The 22,456-nt window shown below is 52.4% G+C and overlaps 1 protein-coding gene across 4 annotated transcripts in view; it reads right to left on the reverse strand.

Moving 5' to 3' along the window:
• Positions 1-17,466, reverse strand: part of ZNF423 (zinc finger protein 423) — a 318,249-nt gene extending 300,783 nt beyond the window's left edge. Inside the window, exon 1 of one of the 4 annotated variants that reach the window (XM_053582122.1) lies at positions 17,333-17,466. In XM_053582122.1, coding sequence (XP_053438097.1) covers positions 17,333-17,372 — 40 coding nt within the window. In that variant the 5' untranslated portion in view covers positions 17,373-17,466. Of the gene's footprint in view, positions 1-16,477; positions 17,005-17,332 lie in introns of those variants that run through there. The other 3 variants (XM_053582127.1, XM_053582123.1, XM_053582124.1) reach the window with 3 other exon arrangements.
• Between the last annotated feature and the right edge of the window lie 4,990 nt (positions 17,467-22,456).

Raw genomic sequence — 22,456 nt, forward strand, 5'->3', positions numbered from 1 at the left:
GGGGGGGGGGGGTAGGGTAGTGAAGGGCAGAAAATGCAGAGGGTCCCGTGCCCAGGGAATGAGATTTCAGGAGGGAGGGTAAGAGGAGCTACAGCCCCTGGGCTCACAGCCGACCGATTGCCAGCTGCAGGGCAGCTTGGAGAACCCAGCCAGGCCAAGGCACACATACCCACAGGTTCCAACTCAACCCCCAAGGGAAAATGTCGTAGGGGAAGAAGATGCAGTCTTGCAGGCCAGGTCCTGGGCCTGCCTTGAGTCCCTGGACAAGGCCATTCACCCCTAACAACCACATTCAAGATTCTTGGCTAAGCCAGCTGGATTCATAGGGCTGTGGGGATGAGGGTGGGGGGTGGGGTCAGGGAGGAACAGAGTAAAAGGATGGACTCTCACCTAAATCCCTAAGTGCTGAAAGCACTTCCCACCTTCTACCTAGGAGAACAGAGGGTATGGCCTGGCTGGGCTGGACCTCGGGCCTTACTGGTCATGCATATTCTAAAAACCTGGAAGCAGGTACAGCCCTATCCACCACTCACCCCAAAAGTTGCACACCCAACCTGTCTAAACTGTTTCTCCCCTAAGTGAGCCTCTGGAGCAGGCCTGGGCAAGGGCGTGTGGGGGTGGGACTTGGCCACCAGCTGGGTCCTCAATAGGAACATATGTCACCAGCCTCAGAGTTCTAACTGCTTACAATGTGCCTCCTGGCCCACCAGGAGCTCCTGGGGGGAGGGATCCAGGATGGCTCTGGCTCACCAGATATGTAGAAAATGGCCCCAGAGTGACTCAGGCAGCCACTGCAGCATCCAGCAGCATGGCTGTGAAGTGTGTCCCTGGACGTCATGGTGACCTTCAGGGTTGCCTCACCTGCAGGATGGTGAACATCCTGGTACCAGACTCATCAAGCTGCTGAGGGAACGCATGAGAAGACATGTACAAAGCAGTGAGCACACCACTGGCACACAATGACCTCAATAAGCACCGGGTAAGTGTCCTCATCCCTCCTGCCACCCTTCCAGCCTGGGCTGAATCTCTCTCCACAGAGAAGAGCAGGCCCAGAACTCTCCTAATAAAAATAAGGCAGGGCAGGATGCACAGAAAGGTCTGGGGACAGGTCCAACCTTATCCAGCCATCCAAGTAGGGAAATGAGCCGAGACCCTGAGAACCCAGGACAGGCCTCTACATTGTGGGAGAGCCTGAAGCAATGGGTATTTTGAGCCAATGGAGACAAAAAAAATCAGAATAAAGCCCATGCAGATACCCAATTCAAACTCAACTGTGAACACAGAGACACAAGGCAGTGGCTGTTTTCTCACTCGCCTGCCTGCATGTCTGGCAACGGGCAGCTCAGTCTGGAAAGCCAAGCTCAAGGACATAGTTGACAGTGACAGTGTCAGCATCTCTCCTCCACTTCCAACCCTACCAATGTGCAGAGGAGCCCAAAGTCCTGCTCACCAGGGGCCAGGGCCTCCATTCATGGGATATGCGGGCCTCCATTCATGGGATATGCAGACCCAACTGCCCGCTAGACACAGGCTCTGCTACACATGGCTGGGTGAGCCCGGCAAAGCTGGCTTTGGTAAATGAGGTGGGACACCAACCCTGCGCCTACTCCAGGGTACTTGGAGGTGCCAGTGAGAACTTCTAGAACCACATATTATAGAGGTTGTGCAAACCTTAGAGATTGTTTAAGCTCAGGCCCGGTGGTCTCCCTTGGGGAATCCCCAGAAAGAACCACACTCCTGTGTGGTGTGCGCCCACCAGTAGGTCACCACGATGTCACCCACATCTGGCCATCTCTTCTACTATCTTACCTTGCCTCTTGCTTCACCCTTGCTCTAACCATTCCAGGAGAGCCCACTGGTTGACCCTCCAGACAGTCATGCTCAAAACTCTCCCAGATTATGTCCCATCAAGTCCCCCCCACCCCGGGGCAGGGGGAGGCAGCCATGGGGAATGAGTTTAGAGCCAGAGGGGACTATCCACCTTCCTCTGCAATTTCCTCTCATCATCCTGGACCAGCTGTCACATCACCTTCTCTGCAATGCCCTCCCGGGAGGACACTGTCTCAGATAAGCCAGAGCAGGTTTCAATGAAAAATTACATGTTGGTGGAACTGTTTGCTTTCTGTCTGCCTCACCACCCAACCTCTAACCAAGCTATAAGCTCCCTGAAGGCAAGGACTCAGCAGCAGCCCCAAAATATCCACCCAGCAAATGAATGAAATGGGGACATGTCCAGTCAGAGAATGGAATACTAAGTGAATTTTAAGAGGCAACCCCAGAAGCATGCCACCAAACTGTTTGTAAATCTTCTAATTCCTTGAACATGTCTGGATGCACTCAAAACTGCAAGCCTGGACACCATGATGGGGCCGGAGTGCCTACCTCCAAATCCTGTCCTGTGGTAGCTATAGGATATTGGGCAATTTTACCTTCCTATGCCTCAGTTTCCTATTCTGTAAAATGGGGATAATCACCATGGTACCTACCTCGTTAGAGCTGCTGGGAAGTGTGAATGAATTAATGAGAGAGAAGTGCTCAAAACAGTCCTTGGCACTTTAGGAAGCACACCATCAATGACATTTCTTTACATTCAGTGCGCATGGAGGGCCCTGGTGCTGTCCACGGCTTCCCCCCAGCCCCGCCCGGAGGTTGACCGCCAACAAGTGCTTGAGGGCCCCGGGGCTTCCCCCAAGGCGCACATCTGGCCAGAGCACCGGCAGCCCACCCACGGCCCAGCACCCAGCTGTGGCTAGACGCCGCCCCCTGTCCCCCGACCTACCCTCCCCACTCCCCCCGACGCTGGGCCTCGGGAGTCCCAGGGGCGCCAGCCTCCAAGGGGCCGGCGGGCGGGCGGGAGTACGGGGGCAGCTCGCGGAGCCGAACAAGCCGGGCCCCACCCGGGCAGCGCCAGCGAGCGGCGCAGCCTGTGCCTTCCCAGCCGGCCCCCCGCCGCGGCCGCTTTGTGCCCAAACCTGGCCCTGAGTTATTGCGCTGCAGCCATGGAGCCCTCCCGCGCGGGGGGCGGCCCGACGCGTTCCCAGGACGGCGCCTCAAAGGGTCCCGGGCCGCCCCCGCGGGGCGGCCAGACAAGGGCCCGGGAGGGGCTGCGTTCCCAAGCGCCGATGGCTAGCCCAGGTCGCTGAGCGGGAAGAGCCCGGAGGCCCCCTCCCCTGCTTTTCCGTCCCTTTCCCATCCACATCCTGCGCCTCCTAACCAACTGCCCCCACTTTTTCCTCCTTTCCGACCTTTGACACCCCCGTCCCTCCCCTACCATTTTTCTCTCCCCTCCCCACATCTCCCAGGACCCAAATCCTACAGGGAAGCTGCAGCAGGAGGGCCTTCAGGTGCCTTCTGCCACTGGACCCAAGTCCCACCTCCCGTCCCGGAAATCTTTGTCGTCCCCACACAGAAACGCTTCCCTCCACCCCACCAGCCTTGGGTCGCAGCCCTGGCTTGCAAAAGGGCTGGATTCTGAGCTGGGCCTCTGAGGAAACAGGCTGTGGGAGCCTCCTGGCCTCATTTCCCCATCTGTCAGTTGGGGGGTGGGAATGTGGGTCCAGTGCCAGGCTCTGGCAACATGGCAGAGACAGACTCTGGGCTCTGCTGGGCAGTGCTCCGGCCTGCAGGCCTAAGGAGGGCCCATCCCCTGAGCCCTGATGACTGTACAGGGTTACATTGAGATAGGCCAGTATAGTTGAGGGGGTGACATGCCACTGAAGTTTCCAGGGCAAGATTAGGACCCAGAAGCTGCCCTTACCCAAGAACAAAGCCACTGGTGGGTCCTCCCAGGGCAAGGAAGCAGAGGATCAAAGAAGGACCCCCACCTCCCACAATCTCCTAGCCCCTCCAAAGCTTCAACTTCAAGCACCTGCTTCCCCTCACAACCCCCATCACCACCGGGGCTCAAGTGTCCCTCCAACAAGCCTTATCTGATAGCTTTCCCCACTGCTCTCTGCCTATCCCACAATCTGCTTTGCTTGGCAGAAATGCTGTTACTGACTCATGTACTTGTGAGTGGCCCCTCACTCCCACTGGAATAAACTTGTATCTATTCACCATAGTGGCCCTCAGCACCTTGAAAAGTGTTGGCACATTGTAGGTGCCCAGTAAACACATGTGAAAGGAATGAATGGCCACACGGACAGCAAGTAATGACAGACTCTGAAAGTCCTGAAACCCAAACCATGCCCCAGATAAGAGTATTCCATGACAAGTGATCAAATAAGTTTGTAAATCACAAATTATTAACATCTCTCAGAGTCCTACATTAACATTTTAAAGGCTCTGAGAAGCCCTGAAGGCTTTAGAAACTTTCAAATCTGTTTAATCCAGTGTTTGCCAAATGCACTTGGCCACAGGAAAAAAAGAATTCTTTTTTGGTGGAACATCAACAAAATCCTGGAATACATTTTGGGAAGCATCAATATAAACTCATTTCTCACCCTCACGACCACAACTTCACAAACAATCAACTGAATCTTACAAGAAAGAACTTGCTTCTTTCTTTTTACAGGGTCAAAGCTAACACCCATATGGCTCAGTACATGAGTGAATGTATATAATACAAATTTATGGACAAAGTCTGCCACCCATGTGGATTTTCTCTGCCACTGGACTGAGAGTCTGGAGCAGGCAAGCAATCACAAGAGTCTTCTTCCCGGAGGCTGGCACCCATGGCCACTGACACACTCACACACAAGTACATGCACAAACTCTTATACATATGTACACAGAGATACACATTCAAGCAAGCATGCACACAGTAGTGCAAACACACACAGACTCACAGGCATGCATGCTCACACACACCTACAGGCGCCCATACAGATTGGTGTGCACATGCCCATGCACATGTCTAGACACAGGCATACACATATGCACACCCACGCTGGGGCATATGCCCTGCCACATGGCCCCCTTCCTTGTGCCTGGCCAGGGAGCCCTTGGGAAGGACAGCTGTCTTTTGGTAGGATGGGGGGACATGAGGGAGGCAAATGACTCCAGCACAACCTGGTGTCTCTAAGAAAGGTAGGATTGGCCCATCAGGTGATAGAGTAAAGCTTAATCAATATGGCCATTTTGGTTATACAAAGTTCTTCCTCCCTGGAAACTTCTTCCTCACCCCTTTCCTAGGAATGGAGCTTCATTACACGAAAAAGAAACTGAGGCTCACCAGTAACATGGCCAGGATGTGGGGAAGCAGGGATGGAGCCCAGATCTGTCTGCTCAGAAGCCTTCCCACACTGCAGAAGACTGGAGTTCCAGGTTGGTCCCAGGGCAGACCCTGGCCTGGGTCAGTGGCAGCAGCAAGATGGCAGCCCTTGTTGTTGCAGGCACAATTCTGCAACAAGGTCACTGTATAAACAGGGAGCTCAACTGAGGATTTTCTAAGCTCCATTACTGCCCAGGAAAAACAAGTGTGAGGCCTCCACCTAAATGGTCAAAAACGAGTGTCAAAATTAAATGAAATATTGCCTATAAAGAGTGTAGTCATGTGCCTGTATACAAGAAGTGCTCACTAGATGTTAACTGTTCTTGGTGCTGTGATGGCATCCTGCAGAGCCCAAATAAAATGCTATCCCCTCTTCCAGGCTTAGCACTCTCCAGACCGTGGGCTCCCTGGGGGCTTGGCCAACCACTTAGTTTCTCTGCATCCTCCTTGGAGGCCAGGCAGAGACTCACCTGGGTAAGATGCTGAGGATTTGGATGGAAGGACAGATGAACGGAGGGAGAGCAGAAACTTGCCTAAAGAACTCACTGAGGAAGAGAAATGCTCCCACCCTCCAGCTCGACATCCAGTGCAGTGCCCCTTCTAGAAGAAGAAGGAAAAAAGGTCTAGAAACGGAAGATTGATCAGCTTCACTAACAGTTAAAGAAGTGCAAATTAAAACAATGTACAAAACCTTGCCTGCCAGGTGAGCCAAAAGAAAAATGGGTGGGGGAGAGAGAAAAAGAAAGAAACAAAGAAAAAAGAAAACATCAGTATTCCACAAGGATTAGGAGAAACATGCCTTTACAACTATTACTAAAAGGTAAACTAGTATAACCTTCGTGGAGGGCAATTTGGAGATATCTATCAAATTTTTCGAACAAATACCCTCTGACCCAACAATTTCACTTCCAGGAATCTAGCCTAGAAAAACACTCAAATGAGAAAACAGAGGTTTATAAATGAGGATGCTTACAGCATCATAGTTTATAACAGCAAATAACTGGAAGCAACTGGATACCAATAGAGGATTGTAAAGAAATTCCGATACACTCATTCTGTAGGACTCCTCACGGTTCCTAATACAGAACAGATCTATGACACTCATACAATGCCATTACCCAGACAAAGGGCTCTTAATCCTGCTGCACATTTACACTACTCAGGACACTTTAAAAAAAAAAACTGACCAAAGGCCCCATTCTCAAAGATTCTGGACTATTTGATCTGTGGAGGGGCACAGATAATGTTATTTCTTTAAATGTCTAAAATGATACTAACATGCAACCAAGATTAAAAACTTAAGAGATGTAGGTAACTCTACTAGCTCCAGCCCATTTCACAGACAGGAAAAGTGAGCCCCGGGAGGGAACTGTCTTGCCCAAGGTCCCAGAGCCTATTTTCTCCAACCCACTCCCTTTCCCTTCAAGAGAAATAAAGCAATCTTGATTCTGACCTTCCAGGAGAATGGGGTCTGTCTTTACTATTGAGTGACTGGCAGGTTCCCTGCCAAAACATCTCATTCTCCACCCCCACCCCCAGCCTCCGCCAGACCCCACCTCTCGCTCCCAGTGCTTCCTAGGCCTTCAAAGATGAAGAGGGCCCCAAAGGTCGCTTAATGGTGGCTGACCTGCAAATCCCTGGCCAGCTCTGAGCTGGTCAAATATGTCCAGTCTGATCCCCTGAGTCTATGTGGCAGGATGGGAGTGGAGGGCAGAATGGGAGTATATGAAGTTAAACATTGTTTTATGTAAAATTTTGCTTAAAATAAAATTGCTTAAAAACAATTTTGCATATTGCTTTCATCATTTTAAAAGTAATGTTCAACAAGCCCAGCACACTCTGTATCACAAAGGCCTCAATACATAGTAGCTGCAATCTCACAGCACCAAGTCTCGAGGATGAAGGGAGAATGGGATGATCCCTTCCCAACCCTATGGGCCATGATGGCTGGGAGCAGCCCCCCAGGTGGCTGGGAGCTCTCACTCCCTCAGTAACAGAGGCTAGGGGGTGGGGTGCACAGGGAGGCTGTCAAGGCTAGTCTTAAACTCCAGACTTCCAGCAGCATGTGTTCCCTGCCGGTCTACCTCCTCCTTCATTGACTCATTCACTTATGAATTCATGTACTCATTATTCAGCCCTTTATTTTATTTTTTTATTTTTTTTGTAGAGACAGAGTCTCACTGTACCACCCTCGGTAGAGTGCCATGGCGTCACACGCGGCTCACAGCAACCTCCAGCTCTTGGGCTTATGTGATTCTCTTGCCTCAGTCTCCATTATTCAGCCCTTTATGCACTGTCCACTCATTCCTGTTCACCCATTCATATTTATTCCTTTGACAATTTACATATTTACTCGTTCATTTAAGCAATCCTTTTATAAGGCAGAGTGTGGAGGCTCACACCTGTAATCCTAGCACTTTGGGAGGCCAAGGCTAGCAGACTGCTTGAAGCCTGGAGTTTAAGACTAGCCTGACCAAGGGTCAGACCACATCTCTACCAAAGAATAGAACCATTAGCCAGGTGTGATGGCAGCTGCCCATAGTCACAGCTACTTAGAAGGCTGAGACAGGAGGATCACTTGAACCAAACTCCCTGGAGGTTGAAGTGAGCTACAACGATGCCCCAGCTCTCTAGTCCCAGTGACAGAGAAGAACCTGTCTCAGAAAAAAAAAAAATCCTTTTTTAAAACACAACAACCCAGAAGCCCAGGCTGAGACCATTTATGAATGAACACGGGTTCCTGGAAGCCCACACCAGGCTGAGCACACCCTATCCAGGGATCCTAAAACTGCGACCGGCGGGCCACATGAAGCTGTGTGATTGTATTTGTTCCCATTTTGTTTTTTTACTTCAAAATAAGATATGTGCAGTGTGCATAGGAATTTGTTCATAGTTTTTTTTTTAAACTATAGTCCGCCCCTCCAACGGTGAGGGACAGTGAAATGGCCCCCTGTTTAAAAAGTTTGAAGACCCCTGTGTATACTGTGAGATCTTTCCAATGAGTAAGGCAGGACCAGCTCCACCAACTCGCCACAGGACTGCTCAAGGGACTAAAGATTTGCATTACTCTCTAGGGCTCCAGGAAGTGGAACCAGGACCAACAAATGGAGGCAGACTGCAGCTTAACATGTGAAATTCAAGCTAAAAATGCACATGTGTGCTTAGAGATGAAGCAAGCTCCCCTGAGTAAGTCTAGGCTAGATGCACCCAAGGAGGACGCACCCAAGGAAGTCTAAACGAAGTGACCTTTTCAACCTGTAGTTTTCAGGATTCTGAGAGGTTCAAAGACAAAAACAGTAAAGGCCTGAATCTGCCCGACACGTGTGCCATGCCCCCAGCCAGCTGCACTCTCCCGGAGGGGCACAAGACACCTGCAGAGGTTGTCCTGGGCACTGAAAACACAGGCATCGCTCGCCACTCCCCAGAGAAGCCAATACTCCTCTGAAACCTCCACCTCAGGGGATAGGAACCTGCCCCCTCTTTCTATCTTCCCTCCTCCCTCACCCTCTCCCTGGGGACCCTCTGGAGCTGGTGATTGTCTTTCTTCTCCCTAAGTTCAAAAAACTGCAGCCCCATGGGGGATAGGGACGAAGCCACCTCTTTTGTTCAGAAACCAGAAATTGACTATATTTTGGCGGTGGCTCCAAGGTCTGGCAGCCCCCAGGGCCAAGAGGTTTACACCTGCCCAGTCTCCCAGCCTGAATGTGGCAGCCACCACTGCCCTGTCTGCTGTATCCAGCCTACCCTGCTCCCTAACCAAGCCCAGATGGCCACCACGCTGCCTTCAGGCAGGTAAAAATCAGTGCAACAGGAGTTAGGTGAACAGTATGTTTTATTTAATTAGGATCAACAAAAGAGATAAACCTCACAGCAGGATAGGGAATGACAACGCTGCAAAAAATAATTCATGCCCAGGTAATGAAAGGGCAAATTTCAATTACAGAGAAAATGTTTCATAGCACCTCCAAGGAGGAGAACAGTGCTAAGAGTCTGCAAAGCTAGACCCACAGACCCGTGGTGGTCAGTGCTCTAGAACTAAAAATCAAGGCAACTAAGTGGCCGTTCCAAAACAGTTGTTCCTCTGTTTCCCTTGTCACAGATAAACCAGCCTAAGTGTGCAGGGCTGGATGAGCCAAAGATACACGAATCCAGCCAGCAAGTGTGGGGACCACAAGGGATCTGGTTTGCCAGGGCAACTGAGCAAACTCATATCTAGCCAGGCTCAGTTTCCAAAAGAACGGTGTCCCCTAAGGACAGTGAAAAAATGTTCTCCTCCTGAGAATGGTTACCAGATCACTCAACAACTCCTAAGCATCCCTCTGCCCTGGTCCCCAGCCCCACCAGCCCTGACCAGCCTTATTCTCCCATGCCCTGCCCTAGCCTTGGGCAACCAGATCTACCTCTCCCACTAGAGCAAGGGAAAGAACCACAGCTGTTGAGAGAGTCACTTTATCTTCCAAGCTTCAAGCCTACCCAGAAAATGGAAGCCTGACCTGGATGGCCACCTCCGAACGTAGTGGACTGCACCATTCAACCCACCCCAATGTGGGTGCTAACTAAAAATGAGAAGTTCATAGTGGTAATAGTTGCATGTACTTAATGCCACTTAAAAATGATGGTAAATTTTATGTTGTGTATATTTTACCTAAATTTTTTTCAGCAGGGGGAAGGGGGAAATGAGGAGTTCTAAGTCACTCCTCAAACAAGCCAGGTGAGCATCTCCAGGATCTGGACCCTGGAACCTGCGACTGTAACCAGCCTTACTGAACATGATGGTGATGAACAGGAAGCCACCCTCTCCCCAAACCAAGGCTTCCTAGAATAATGCCTTGAATTATCTCAATGAATACTTGCTGTGCAAATGAATAAGCAAAACAATGAGTTATTTCTCCTAGCCTCGTGGCCCAAACAAATTTTATTTATGTGTTCTGCCTCCAAAATGAACCCTCAACGAACATGAGCACATCCCTGCCCCTCTCTCTCACCCCCCTGCGCCTTAGGTGACGTCAGCCCCAGCACCCCCATTATCTAGGAGAGGGAAATTGCTGTTAAATTAGTGAGCACATCCACAGAGCCCCATTTTATATCCCAATACAGAAGATGACATGAACATCTGCTTTCACTTCAAGACATTAATTTTCAATTATTGCAGAAAAACAAAATTAGTCCTGACAAATTACTGGTGAATACAAGCTCTTGTCTGGTGGTTCGTAATAATAACTTCGGGGGCCCACAATTAGTGTCCTCGGACGGAGTTTCCTGAAGGATCCCTGTCATCTAGAGCCAGTGACAGCAGCACATCTCCTAGCACTGCGGTCTGGCCCCCAGTAAGCTCCAGCAAGTGGCTGCTCTAAGGTAACTGCCTGTCAGTGACCAGGTTTAGAGATCTAAGGAATTTAGGTGTTTTTCTTTCTGGAGAAGACCAGGATGCAGAGAGGAAGGGCGGGGCGGGAGACATACAGAAAAACATCCACTTTCAGCTTTTGGGTATTTCAAAGCTTTCCTCCCTTTCAGTGGCAAGATTTTACACTCTTAGCCGGGAACGCAAATCCCATCCAAGTGTGCCCAAGAAACCATACCATAATTATATGATATGGCCTTATAATTTGAGTTTGCCATCCACCGTGGGAGAAAGACAGATGACATGATTCTCTTGAGATCCTGTCATCCAGGATTCCAAAGCCAAAATTCAATAGCCCCAGCCTCTGGATCTAAGTGCTTACATATCTTTCCTAGCAAAAACAAAACAAACAAAACTGTTTTCATGTTTCCCCTCAACCCCAGAACCTGGTTGCAGTGTCAGTTGCAGACTCCAGGAAAGAAAAATAAAAGAAAGAAAACTCTGAATTTGCCAACCTCAATGACCACAGATCCACAGAACACCCACTTGACAAGAGATTATCAGCACTGCAATCTCATTTGATGGGTTTTTTTATGTATCTTGGCTGCTTTAGTCACTGTTATCAATAAAATGCCTCTAAAATGTGAATGAGTGGAAGAATCTGGAGATAATGATGTGGCAATCTTTGAATTCGACTAGTAACCATTGAAACCAGAGTCTGTTTGCCTACCTAACATGTTCAGACTCTTGGGGGGTGGGGGGGGACAGTTGTGGGAGAGGAGGTAACTGGACCAGGGAGGTTAAAAAAGAAAGAAAATAAAACAACAACAACAAAGGAAAATTATATCTTTAAAAAGAGAATGAAAGACATTGCTACTTCCAAAGTCAACTCGTAACTGAGCTCCCACATTGTGTAATTGACTTTGCAAGTAGAACAACAGCAACGTAACAAAGAAAATGTCAGTGTTTTCACAGCACTAATCTATAACGCTGGGAGGCCCTCCCGCTGTCAGCCAGGGCTGACAATACAATAGCTTTCAAAGGGATATTACCATCATGCTTTTATTCCTGACATCAATCAAGACAAAGAGAATCCTTTTCACAAGACATTAAAAATCAAACCTTTGTACAAGAAGATAGGTAAAACAGCCTTCTCCTTGAAGACAGTCGCACGGAGCAATCAGCTAATTGGCGCTCCTTGAAAGCAGTAAAGTATTTTATTTACTGAGTGCACAACCCCAGTCGTAGGCTGCCACCAATCCTGGCAGGTAACTTGTGAATCAAAAGTTTCCCTCAGCGTCTCCCCGCTTGCATCACTCTGCCTCTCCCACAGTAGGCTGAGGGAGCTGACGGCCCGTGCCAAAAACTTCAAGCAGACTAACACCAACCCAGCCTTAATTAGTCCAATGTGTGGTACAAAACTCCTCTAACGTGTCTACGCACTAAATGCCCTTGCAAACTGACAGGAATCTGCAAAAATTGTCAAATTCCCCAACTGAGCTGTATCAGGGTTTTCCTGGCTATCCACCACAATGAGGGGCCCACTAACAGTTTTCAATACACTTTTCTATTGTAATTACCCTAGACTCACAGGTATGAAGGAACCTTAATATCTAGTGCAAACATTTTCAAGACAAGAAGATAATATTGTTTGCAAATAAATACCAATATACCACAGACAAGGCTGGGCTTTGCTTTAGCCAGGTGTGGGAAAGCAGATCTAATCTTAACCTCTGCCTGACAAATAGTGAACTAAACCCACCCACCTTGACAAAACCATGGAGCATCAGGAAATCTAGCCATCCTCTGCTTGCTTACCATAAGACAGTTTCAGATGCCTGCATGTCAACAGTTGGTAGTACTTCTAGAAAACTGCAAGCCCAGGAGCAGGAAGTTAGAGGGGTTAATGCTCAAGGCAGTTCATTTTCTACACACTTTGCAAGCCACTGAAGTCATACATCCTTCCAAGATGCCATCCCACACTCACTCAGGGCTTGACAGACTCGGGTCTAGGTGGCCACAAGTCTCGAACTACTGTCAAGGAGGAGGAAGAGAGAGAGAACTCACTTAGCAAGAGGACGCTCTAGAACTCAGAGCCCAAGATGTTTTGTGACTTAACCCAACAGATCACCTGCCAAAAATATGCCACTGAGTCCAGGCACTCAAAGACAGAGATGTTACTCTATCATAAGTATCTGCAGTAAAAGAAGGATGTGTTTACTTTTCAGATATAACTGGACACTGTTATTTTCAAACAGAATTTGAACCACAAGTGCATTCATTTCGCTTGCAAAATGGGCAGAAATTTTAAAGGAAGAGGGAACTGGTCACAACACTGCCCTGAAAAATCGTATACTCCCACCACTACCACCTAAATCAGCCTTTTTCAAAGAGCCAGGCAGCATGCCTGCACCATCAGCCTCAGTGGTAGGTTCCTTTCGTTTACACATCCAAATGAACAGTTAAGAGAAATCAATGCATCTAATTGCCAGACTATTAAATCCTACATCAGGGGAAGAATTCCACAGCCACTAGCTTAAGAGTTGGCTACCGATATAGCAATTATTGCAACTTTCTCTTAGACTGAACCAGATCCCCAGCCTTTCGTCTTTCAGCTAGGAACGCTGTACTCAAAAGATGCTGTGCTCTGGTTTCCTGCTTCCTCGGTTCCCCCTCTTCCTCCTCTGTTAACACACCGTAGCATGCCACAACATTGCCAGGGCTGGCTGGTTCTACTGAATTACTTCACGACTACAAAGTCACTGCATCATGCACCTTTCATTATTAATGCATACCAGACACCTTACAGTTAAACGTTTAAGCAGGATCCTCCTGCCAGAGGCACATAGTTATCTTATTTTATTGCTTATTAAGTTTTTGCAAGGAAACAGGTGTAAACACCTAAACAGCAATTACTAGACATAAAGGATGTTTTCTAGAATGAAACAGGCCCTTCCAAAGCTGGAAATCAATAAATTCATCCGTGGGGGTGGGGATTAAATATTAGGATTAAATGTCAGCTACCCTGATCCACACAGAAAGCTAAAGAACCTATAAAGGATTTGTTTTGCGCTTCCTACAAGATCATGTACATTTAGCCAAACAATTCTCGACAATTTACACTTGTATGTGGTCTCAGCTGAATCAAGAAACCTGTAACCTCAGAACGCCTCTATTTATTACATCTCAATTATTTCCATGGAAACACACACAATGTTCCCAAGTCCCTAGACCACCAAATTTATAAGATGGACTTTTGAGGAGCTACATGCTGGCAGGAGAGGAGGACAAAGAGGGGGAGGGGAGTGCAGAGAAGTCACTGGGGGTGGTTTTGGATGTTGGGGTTGGGGGTGCACGGACACAGCCTGAGTGCTAATTAATTTAAGAACTGTAATTAACAGGCAGTTACTAGATGGAGAAAATTGACAGTATTAAAATGATTCAAAAGTTTTAAACTAAGGCTGGGAAAAGATGTATTAATTTTCTGTGTAAATGTAGAGGCTGTCGTGTGGATCTAAGAAAGCTGGGGGTGGGGAGGGAAGGCCCCCTTAATATTGAGTGGCAGAGAGAACATCCAGGCAATCCGTACCAAACCACCTGATAACATCAGCCAAAATAACATCAGTGAGCATGAGGAGAACAGCACAGGAGAATGAGGCCAAAATTATCAAAGGCAAGGAATCATTGCAACTGCCACACCACACCACCAGGAAACAAAAAAGGGCGAAAGGGTGCAGGGAGGGAAAATCAGTCAGAAAATGTGACTTTGGTAACATTCATGGCATTACTGGGTTTTGTGGGGGGTTTTTGTTTGGTTGTTTTTTTTTAAATCACAGGCTTTTGAAAACCAATAAGGCTATTCTCTCCCTGCCCTACTGCCTGGCACCCTTCCAGATTTGCTGGATGTCCTCCTGCAAGCTGGGTTTTCCAAAGAAGGACAACCATCCTGAGGGGACAAGTGACCCCACTCCTGACAGGAGGTTGTATACATGAGTACACAGGAGACCCCTCCCCAGGCCCGTTTGATTTTCAAAGCAGCAATGCCTGTGCTTTCAAATCATACTTTCTGAGCATCCATTCGAAAATGTTATATTTCTGTCTTTCCTTCCTGCTATGGGCTTTCACATTTCCGAGATCAATTACAAATTACGGTCAAGCGACTTTCACAGCAGAATGCTCCAGGCTGGGGAAGTCCACAATGCCTCCACATTAGCCCTGACACTCAGCAGGAGAGGCAAAATAAAATAAAATTTAAAAGACACCGCTGTTTCCTAAGAAGCACCTTCAAGCATCTTTAAAGGTGAAGACCTTGTCGTTTCAAACAGTGGTTGTGTGGAGCTGTCCACACTCAAGCACACACTTCTGAATATTGCTTGAGAGAAGGGGTGCAGTTCTTGAAAAGCAATAAATCCATCTCCTGCAGTAAGTCTTATCTATTTATCTTTTCTCTTAATTCTTCCCTTGATAAGTGTCCACATCTCCACCCTATTCACCCCCAGTAAACTAAATAAAAGGCACAACAGTGAGAGACAGGGTTGTAGCTGCTTTTGGAAAATGCAAAGAGCCCTGGGGAGAAACAGGGGGTCTCAGACTCCAAGGGCAGAAAGGCACTGTGTGTTTGACACATTTACAACACTGAGTCTCAAAACGCCTTTGCTGGTCTTGTTCCTACTTTGCTGTCTTTCCCCCAACAACCTGCTGGAACTGCTAAACATGCACACTTACACGTTTAGAGAGAGGCACTCATTAAAAATCACTTCAAGGCTCATTTCATGAAAGGCTGAAGACCAATTCTTGAGTCTTTCTCAGAGATCCAGAGTAGTTTTAGAATTCAGTTCGAGCAACTCTGTTAACACCCACCCATCTGTTCACTGCAAACTGTTCTACCTCTGCTTTCTGGGTCTCAACTTCTGAGTACAGTTTGGAGACACCGGATGGGGTTCTAGGTAAGCAAGATTTGCATCTTTATAAAAAATCTTCCCCGCTACATAGGTTTGCCCAAGTTAAGCAAAACTATTTTTCCAGCCAGAAAATCCAATTCTACATTTTCTTCTGGGCCGCCTTAAAGTGGGTGGCTCTTGAAGGAGTGAGGAGTGAGCCAGGGAAAAAAGAAATCAGATATGATTTCAAGCCAGAGACCCCTCGGCCAAAGGACGACCGCTCCCCTTCTCTCCTGTCCTTTCTTGGTAGTCTCTCTTCCAGTTTCCTTGTCCCTCAATCAGAACAAACCCTCTGAACCCCCAGTTCTGTGGAGCAGGACAAGCTACTTCTGATGGGAAACCAGGCAGGATAAGGAGAGCAGAACCAATTACTCTCAAAGCAAAAAAGGAGGGAGAGCAGGCCTGCTCCGAGTCTGGACTGAGTTGGTCTCCTTCTAACTCGGCAGGAAGGTGAAGGTCTCTTCTGGGACGGGTGGCCCTGGCTCTCCTGAGACTTTAGGAGATGATGGATGTCTTAGGACCCTCCTAGCCAGATTCAGTTGCAGCCATTCCAGCCAGGCACAAGGCTGGCAGGAAGGGAGCGAGCCCCACCGCCTTCCCGCGACGGTCTCCAGGAAATGAACTTTTCAGAGCAGAACTGGGCTTAGGCCAGAGGTCATCAGGGGAGTTGGGGGAGGACAAGGGCCTCAAGACTTTGGCTCTAGAGACTTAGCCGCTCTCATCCTACCGCTCCTTAATCATCTCCCAATGCTGACAGGCAGCCAGTCACCCATCTGAGAGGCTGAGAAGGGGACAAAGCAGCAGGCGAGGCTGGGAGAGCCGCCTGTAGATGGAAGGGCAGGGAGGGGCTCAGCTGCTGGCGTGCAGCCTTTCCCCAGGACCTCAGTTCTCCTGGGACCCCTGGAGCCAGAAGCCCTAGGAGGAAACCGAGAGCAAAGCTTGGGGATGAAGAAGGTGCGTGTGTGTGCGTGTGTGTGTGTGTACCTGTAAACCTATGTGAGCTAACCGGAGACTTGGTACTAGTAGCCCGCCTGGGTGTCGAAGGTGCGAGTGCCCAGGGTCTTCTCCCGGACGCCCTCCGGGGAGGGGCGCGCACCGCAGCCGCCGCGCTCCCCTGGGGACCAGCGTCCCGCCGGCGCGTCGCAGACAATGAACTCCTCGCAGAGGCTCCCTGCCCCGCCAGCCTCCGTGGAGGAGGCAGGAAGTGCGGGGGCCCGTGCCGGGAGCGCAGCCTGGCCTGGGGGCGGGAGGGGGCGCCGGGCGGCCGGGGCGAGGGCGCGGCGCCCCAGGCGCGCAGAGGCAGCGCCCGTCGCTCTCCGCTTCCCCGGGCTGCAATGCTGGGGTCGGAGAAAACCAGCCAGGCCCAGGGCCAGCGAGGGCGGCCTTGGAGCTGCCTGCCTCCCCTCCCGAACGCCGGTCCTCTCCGCCTCTTCCTTCCTCCTGCCGCCGCCGAGATTCGCAATGCCCGCCAACTCCGGCCCGCACCCCTTGATTGGCCACGCGGGCCCGGGTCCCGCACCGAGGGAGAGGCGTGAGCCCCTTGGCGGCGCCCCCAGGCCCGGGTCCCCGCGGGCCGCGGCACCGGGCCCAGGGAGGATCCTGGCGTGGAGGGTGTCCGCGGCGAGCCCCCTCTGCCGCCTCCGCCTCCGCCTCCCGCTGCCGGCTTCCACCTCCCCCTCCTCTTCCTCCTCCTCCGCCTCCGCCTCCTCCGCCGCCTCCTCCTCCTCTCGGCTCTCTCGCGCGGGTCCTCGGCCGCCCGCCCGCTCGCCGGTCCCTCCTCCCTCCCTCCCTCCCTCCCTCCTCGCTCGCTCGCGCCTCCGCCAGGCCTCGCTCGCTCACCTTTCACCGAGCGCGGCTTCGCCTGCTTCCGCCTGGACATGTCCGGGGCTCCGGGCGCTCCGTTGCCCTCCGCGGCCGGCTCCCCCCGCCGCCCCCCGCCGCTCCGGGCAGCCCTTCTCCCCCTTCTCCGTTTGCCTCTTGGAAACTTTTTTTTTTGCAGCCGGGTCGGCGGCTGTGGGGAGCGGACCGCAGGTCCCGGGCGGCTTCCCTGAGGGGGGCGGCCCGGGCCGGCCGAGGCCGCTCGTGGGCGGGGGTAAGCCCGGGGGGCGCGCCTGGGCCCTGCCTGTTGCAATGCGGCAGCCGGGGGCTCCGGGTCCCAGCGGCGGTCCCAGCGGCGCGGGGAGTCCGGAGGCCACTCGGCCGAGCCGAGTTATGCAAAAAAAAAAAAAAAAAAAAAAAGCCGCCCCCCTCCTCCTCCCACCCCCCGCCGGCCCCCGGCCCCTGCGGCCCCCTCCCTCCCTCCCCCACCCTACCGCCACCCTCACCCTCCTCCTCCTTCTCCTCCTCCTCCGCCCCTTGCCGGATTTTTGTGCAAAGTTTGCAGGCGTCCGGCCACGCAGCCCAATGCGGAGCTCACAATGAACCCATCTGAGGAGGGGGAACCGGGCTGGAGTCGAGAGGGTCTCAGGGGGGGTGGAGACCGGGAGGCGGTCGGGAGCGCGGAAGCTCAGTACCCCCTGATAAAAAGCCTTCAAATTATCCCCTGCCGCACAAAAAAATAATAAATATTAATGGCTCAAAAAATACCCAAACGCCTGGTTTGGAAATTACGACGGATGGGGGGATCCCTCAACTCAGCCTACTTGGAAGGGAGCCTCGAAACGGCCGCCGTGGCTCGGAAGCCGCGGCTTGGGGCCCCTGGCTCACGCCCCCTTCTCTGGCTCTCAGCTCGGTCCGGTGCCGGCCCCTTGGAGGAGGAAGGGGCGCGCCGGGGCGCTCAGGCGGCGGCGGGCAGGCGCGCCCGTGCCCCGGGCATCGTTCAGCCCGTGCGCCGGGCTTCCGCTACCTGCCCTCGGGCTACGGTGCTCAGCGCGCTGTGCGCAGCCGATCCCCAGGCCGGTGCCAAGTCGCCGGCCCCGCTAGCTGCCTCCATGGGCCAAGGGCTCGGAGAGGGGGGAGGCGGTGGCCGCGGTGGCGGAGGAGGAGGACGAGCAGGCAGCAGCGGCGGCGGCCGGGCTCCGGTCCTCCCGGGCAGCGGCGGCGGCGGCTGCGCCCCGGCTCCTCCGCGCTCCAGCCGGCGCCGGCCCGCCCGCCAGCCTCCCTAGCGCTCCTGTCTTCTTTGTGGTCGCTGGCTCTCCTCCTCCCGATCCGGCTGCTGGGGCTGCACTGCAGAGACACATAATAAAGCCAGGCTTGGCTGGAAATGTAGCCGGGTCCCAGCAGGAGGATGTGAGGAGCGGAGTCCCGGCGGGGGAGCGCTCTGATCCCGTGGGGCGCCCCGCACTGCTCCGGCTCGGATCAGACGGAGAGAGGGCCAACAGCACCGAGCGATGGACAGCGCTGGAAATACAGCTCCGGCCGTCCGCAAAACCCGGACCGCGGCGGCGGCGGCAGGCACGGCGCGGGCGCGGGTACCGCACCCGCACGCGGGTCCGGGGCTCGGAGGCTGGCGGCACCAGGGGCGGGAGGAGGGAACAAATACAAGGCCAACGCGGCTGTCAAGCTCTGCAGGATGCCTTAGCATCACAAACTACAAAAAGTGAGAATGAGGCAGCAAACCGAGGCGAGACCCCTAGCATTTCTGCACCCGCGATTTATGCCCCACGTACATGAATTATCCCAAACCTGGCTTTTTCGTCTCAGTTTTTTGCCCACTGGTCAACGTTCAAAAGCTGCCCCTGCCTAACATCCAACAAACTCTAACACTACTGGGCCAACCCCACGCGCCCTCTACACCTGCATCTGTAGGATTCTTGCGCCTGGTGCGCACTTCTAGCCAAGCTTTTAAAGGGAACACCTTACCCCCAAAACACTGCAGTGGCACTTTGCTCCCCCTGCGGTTGACAAGATAAACCAGCTGCCACTTTTCACAAAGTTTCGCCCCCGCCACCAGGGGGCGCCTAACGTCCCTGCCTCTTGGGAGCCAGTTGAGACGCCGGTCTCAAGGAGGCCTGGGAGAGGGTGGGTCTTGGGAAAAGTCTCCCCTCGGCGACTCCCCGAAACCATTTCTTTGAAGTCCCCCTCCCCCACTGGCTGCAGAACTCCAGGTCCTGGGTGGACAGAGACCCCGACATCGCCCCCCTCCCGGGTGAGTGGCGCCACCTTGGGCCGGCGCGCCTAGAGCCAGGCGAGCGGAGCGGGTGCGCGGCGCGGCGCTGGGGGTTATCAATCTCGCGGATCGATAAGTTGCCACTTGGAGAGAGGAGGGTTGTGTCCCCTCGGAGACGAGTTACCCAGGGCAACCTTTCACGGAAAAACCCGCTGCCCGCCGAGAGCAGCGCCGGAGCCCGCCCGGCAGCGGCGCCCGCCCCACGCAGGGTGCCCGCACCCCGCGGTTCCCCCGCCTGCCCGCCAGCCGCTCGCTTCGCGGTCTCGCCGGGCCTTGCTAGCCAACCCCAGTGCTGGGCTGACTGCGGAGGTAGATGCCACCCCCGCACTCCCCGCGGCTGGGGAGCGCGGGCTGGAGGCTGCGGAGAAAGGCCTGAGGCAGGCGGGCTCCTCCGCTGCGCGCCCGAAGCCTTCCCAGGGGTAGAGTCTGGTGACGGACCAAACAGGATGCCTAGGTGGACACTCTGACATTGGGAGACAGAAAACAAAGATCCCCCGCGGGGCCAGGGCCAGAACAGGGACGTCCCCTAAGAGCCGCCCTCTCTGTCTTAAGGCTGCCACCCCTGGCCGCCGCCCTCCCCAGCTTGTGCGTCTGAGAGTGCCCAACCTCTCGGCCTTCGCTGAGGGGATGCGAACTGCCTCTCCAAGCCGAGGGATGGCCAGAGTTAGCCTAAGAGAGCGTGCCAAGGGCCAAGGAGAGGGCAGAGGCCGCGAGGTGCCTGGGAAGGAGCCAAGAAGGAGGGGCTGAATCAGCCGCTCCCCCTACCCCCGCCGGCGCCTGGGATCGAGGCCCGCGGAGAGAGGCTGACAGGCGGCAGATGGCACACGCTGGGGGAGGGGGGCAGTTGGCCTGGGCTCCGGGGTGCTCCCGCCGTGGGCTGCCTCTCCTAGGGGGAGGGGGCGGAGAGCACCCCCAGGTCCCCCGCCGAGGCTCTCTGGGGGGCTGGTGACTGCAATTCATGCCCAGGCCTGGGGGGCGGAGGAGGCCGGACAAAAGGAGCTTAGTGGGAAATGAGTCTCTTGGAAGAAAGGAGGGAGCCATCGCGCATGGAGGGGACGTTGGAGAACCCCTGGCGCTGCCCTTTTACCATCCCAAGGGAACTGCAGAAGGCTCAGAGGCCGGAGGTGAGTGACAGCAGCGGGCCACCGATAACTCATCCCGAACTGATCTGCAAAGACCCTGGTAACGGAGCTTTACGCAAAGTTTGTTGAACACCCCCCCACCACGTGTCGCTGTCACGCAGTTTGCATCCGGATGCTCATCCCTCCCTCACTCCAAGTTTCGCGGCAGTCAGGGTGCGGGAAGGGAGTTCGACCTCAGCCTGGCCCGCTTCCTCTGAAACTTGTTTCATTTTTAACTCCTTCCAGAAAAATGTTGTTTTAGGGAAAGTCTCAAAGGAGCAAAAAAACAGTAATGTCCCCCCCGCCCAAAATCAGCACACGGCCACCCCCACTACCCTGCTCTGCTAGGACCACAGGGTCCTCAAGGGACACCAGGTGACACCTGGGCCTTGCTTCTCACCAGCCTGATGACCTTGGACCAGAAAGAGGTCATTTTCAAGTGGTGTTTTATACCCCCTCCTTCCTACTTCCAGTGGGGAATCCTGGGTCTGAGCCCTTCCCTGGGTGAGAAAGGCCCCTTCCGGCCTATGCTCTTTCACCATCAAAGCAGACAACTGCTCATGCCCTGTTCAAAGGCATGGTTGTGGAAACTCGGTGTAAACTATAAGAGGCCACCATCATAAACGCAAGAGAAATTACAAGTTGATGTTTTTGAGAAAATGTAGAATTTGCCGACACTAAGGTGCATCTTCCCTGGAAGTCTTGGCTGGAGGAGGGGAAACATTGTGCCCAGCTGCATAAGGATGCTTTCTCAGAAGCAGCAAGTGGGGCTTCTTACTCCATTGTCCACAAAGAGGCAGGTGTCATCCAGAGCAGTCCATGGTGCAGTATGGTCTGGGAGCCAAAAGAGACCAGGTAGGACAGGAGGTGAAATAAGGTAAGTTTCCTTTTGTGGCCTCTAATGTCCCTGCCTAGTTCCCAGACAGAGTCAAGAGAGACTTTTTTGTAAGGAACCAAATGACCACCTTCTCGCCCCTCCATACACACTAGCACACACGCACATTCTACTTTAAATGACAACAGCCACTTAAATAATAGACAATCTGGAATTAGCGATTTTTATTTATGGTTATTTTGCTTGAATCTGGAAGCCTCTACTGGAGAGAACTTGCATCAGCCTATAATGAACGGTCATTTGGGGAGGGGAGATTTATCCCCCTCCCCCAGTCTTTCCCCCTAGTCTTTCATTCCTCTGTTCATTTGTTTCTTCCACCTTTCTTTGTGATTGTGTGCCTACTGTGTGCCAAAACTGAGGGTAAAACAGTGAACAAGAAGGAGCACCGTTCCTCCCTGTTGGGGCATGTTTTCTAGTGGGGGAGGCTGACTTTTCATAAATAGCCACACATATAATTACTCGGTTACTGTTTGATCAATTCTGAGAAGAAATGATACAGTATGAATGAGGCCAAAAAAAACCAGAAGCTCATAGTGGTCGTCTGGCTGAGAGCCTGAAAGAGAAGAAAAAGGGACTCAAAGAAGAAGATGGAGAAGAGTTACTCACAAAGTGAACAGTGTGTGCAAAGGGCCTGAGGCAAGAAAGAGCTGGGTGATTCTAAGGGGAAGTTGTCACAGCTCTGGTAAAGAGCCAAAGGAGACGATCATAGCCGGGCTTAGGAGTCAGTATGATCTATTTTCCAACCCACCCTCTCTCATTGCCTAGCTGGATCCCCAGCAAGGCATTCTGTGCCTCCACTTTCTCATCCGCAAAATGGGAATACAGACTGCATGGATCTC

This window comes from Nycticebus coucang, chromosome 2, assembly GCF_027406575.1.
Source record: "Nycticebus coucang isolate mNycCou1 chromosome 2, mNycCou1.pri, whole genome shotgun sequence".
Taxonomy (NCBI): domain Eukaryota; kingdom Metazoa; phylum Chordata; class Mammalia; order Primates; family Lorisidae; genus Nycticebus; species Nycticebus coucang.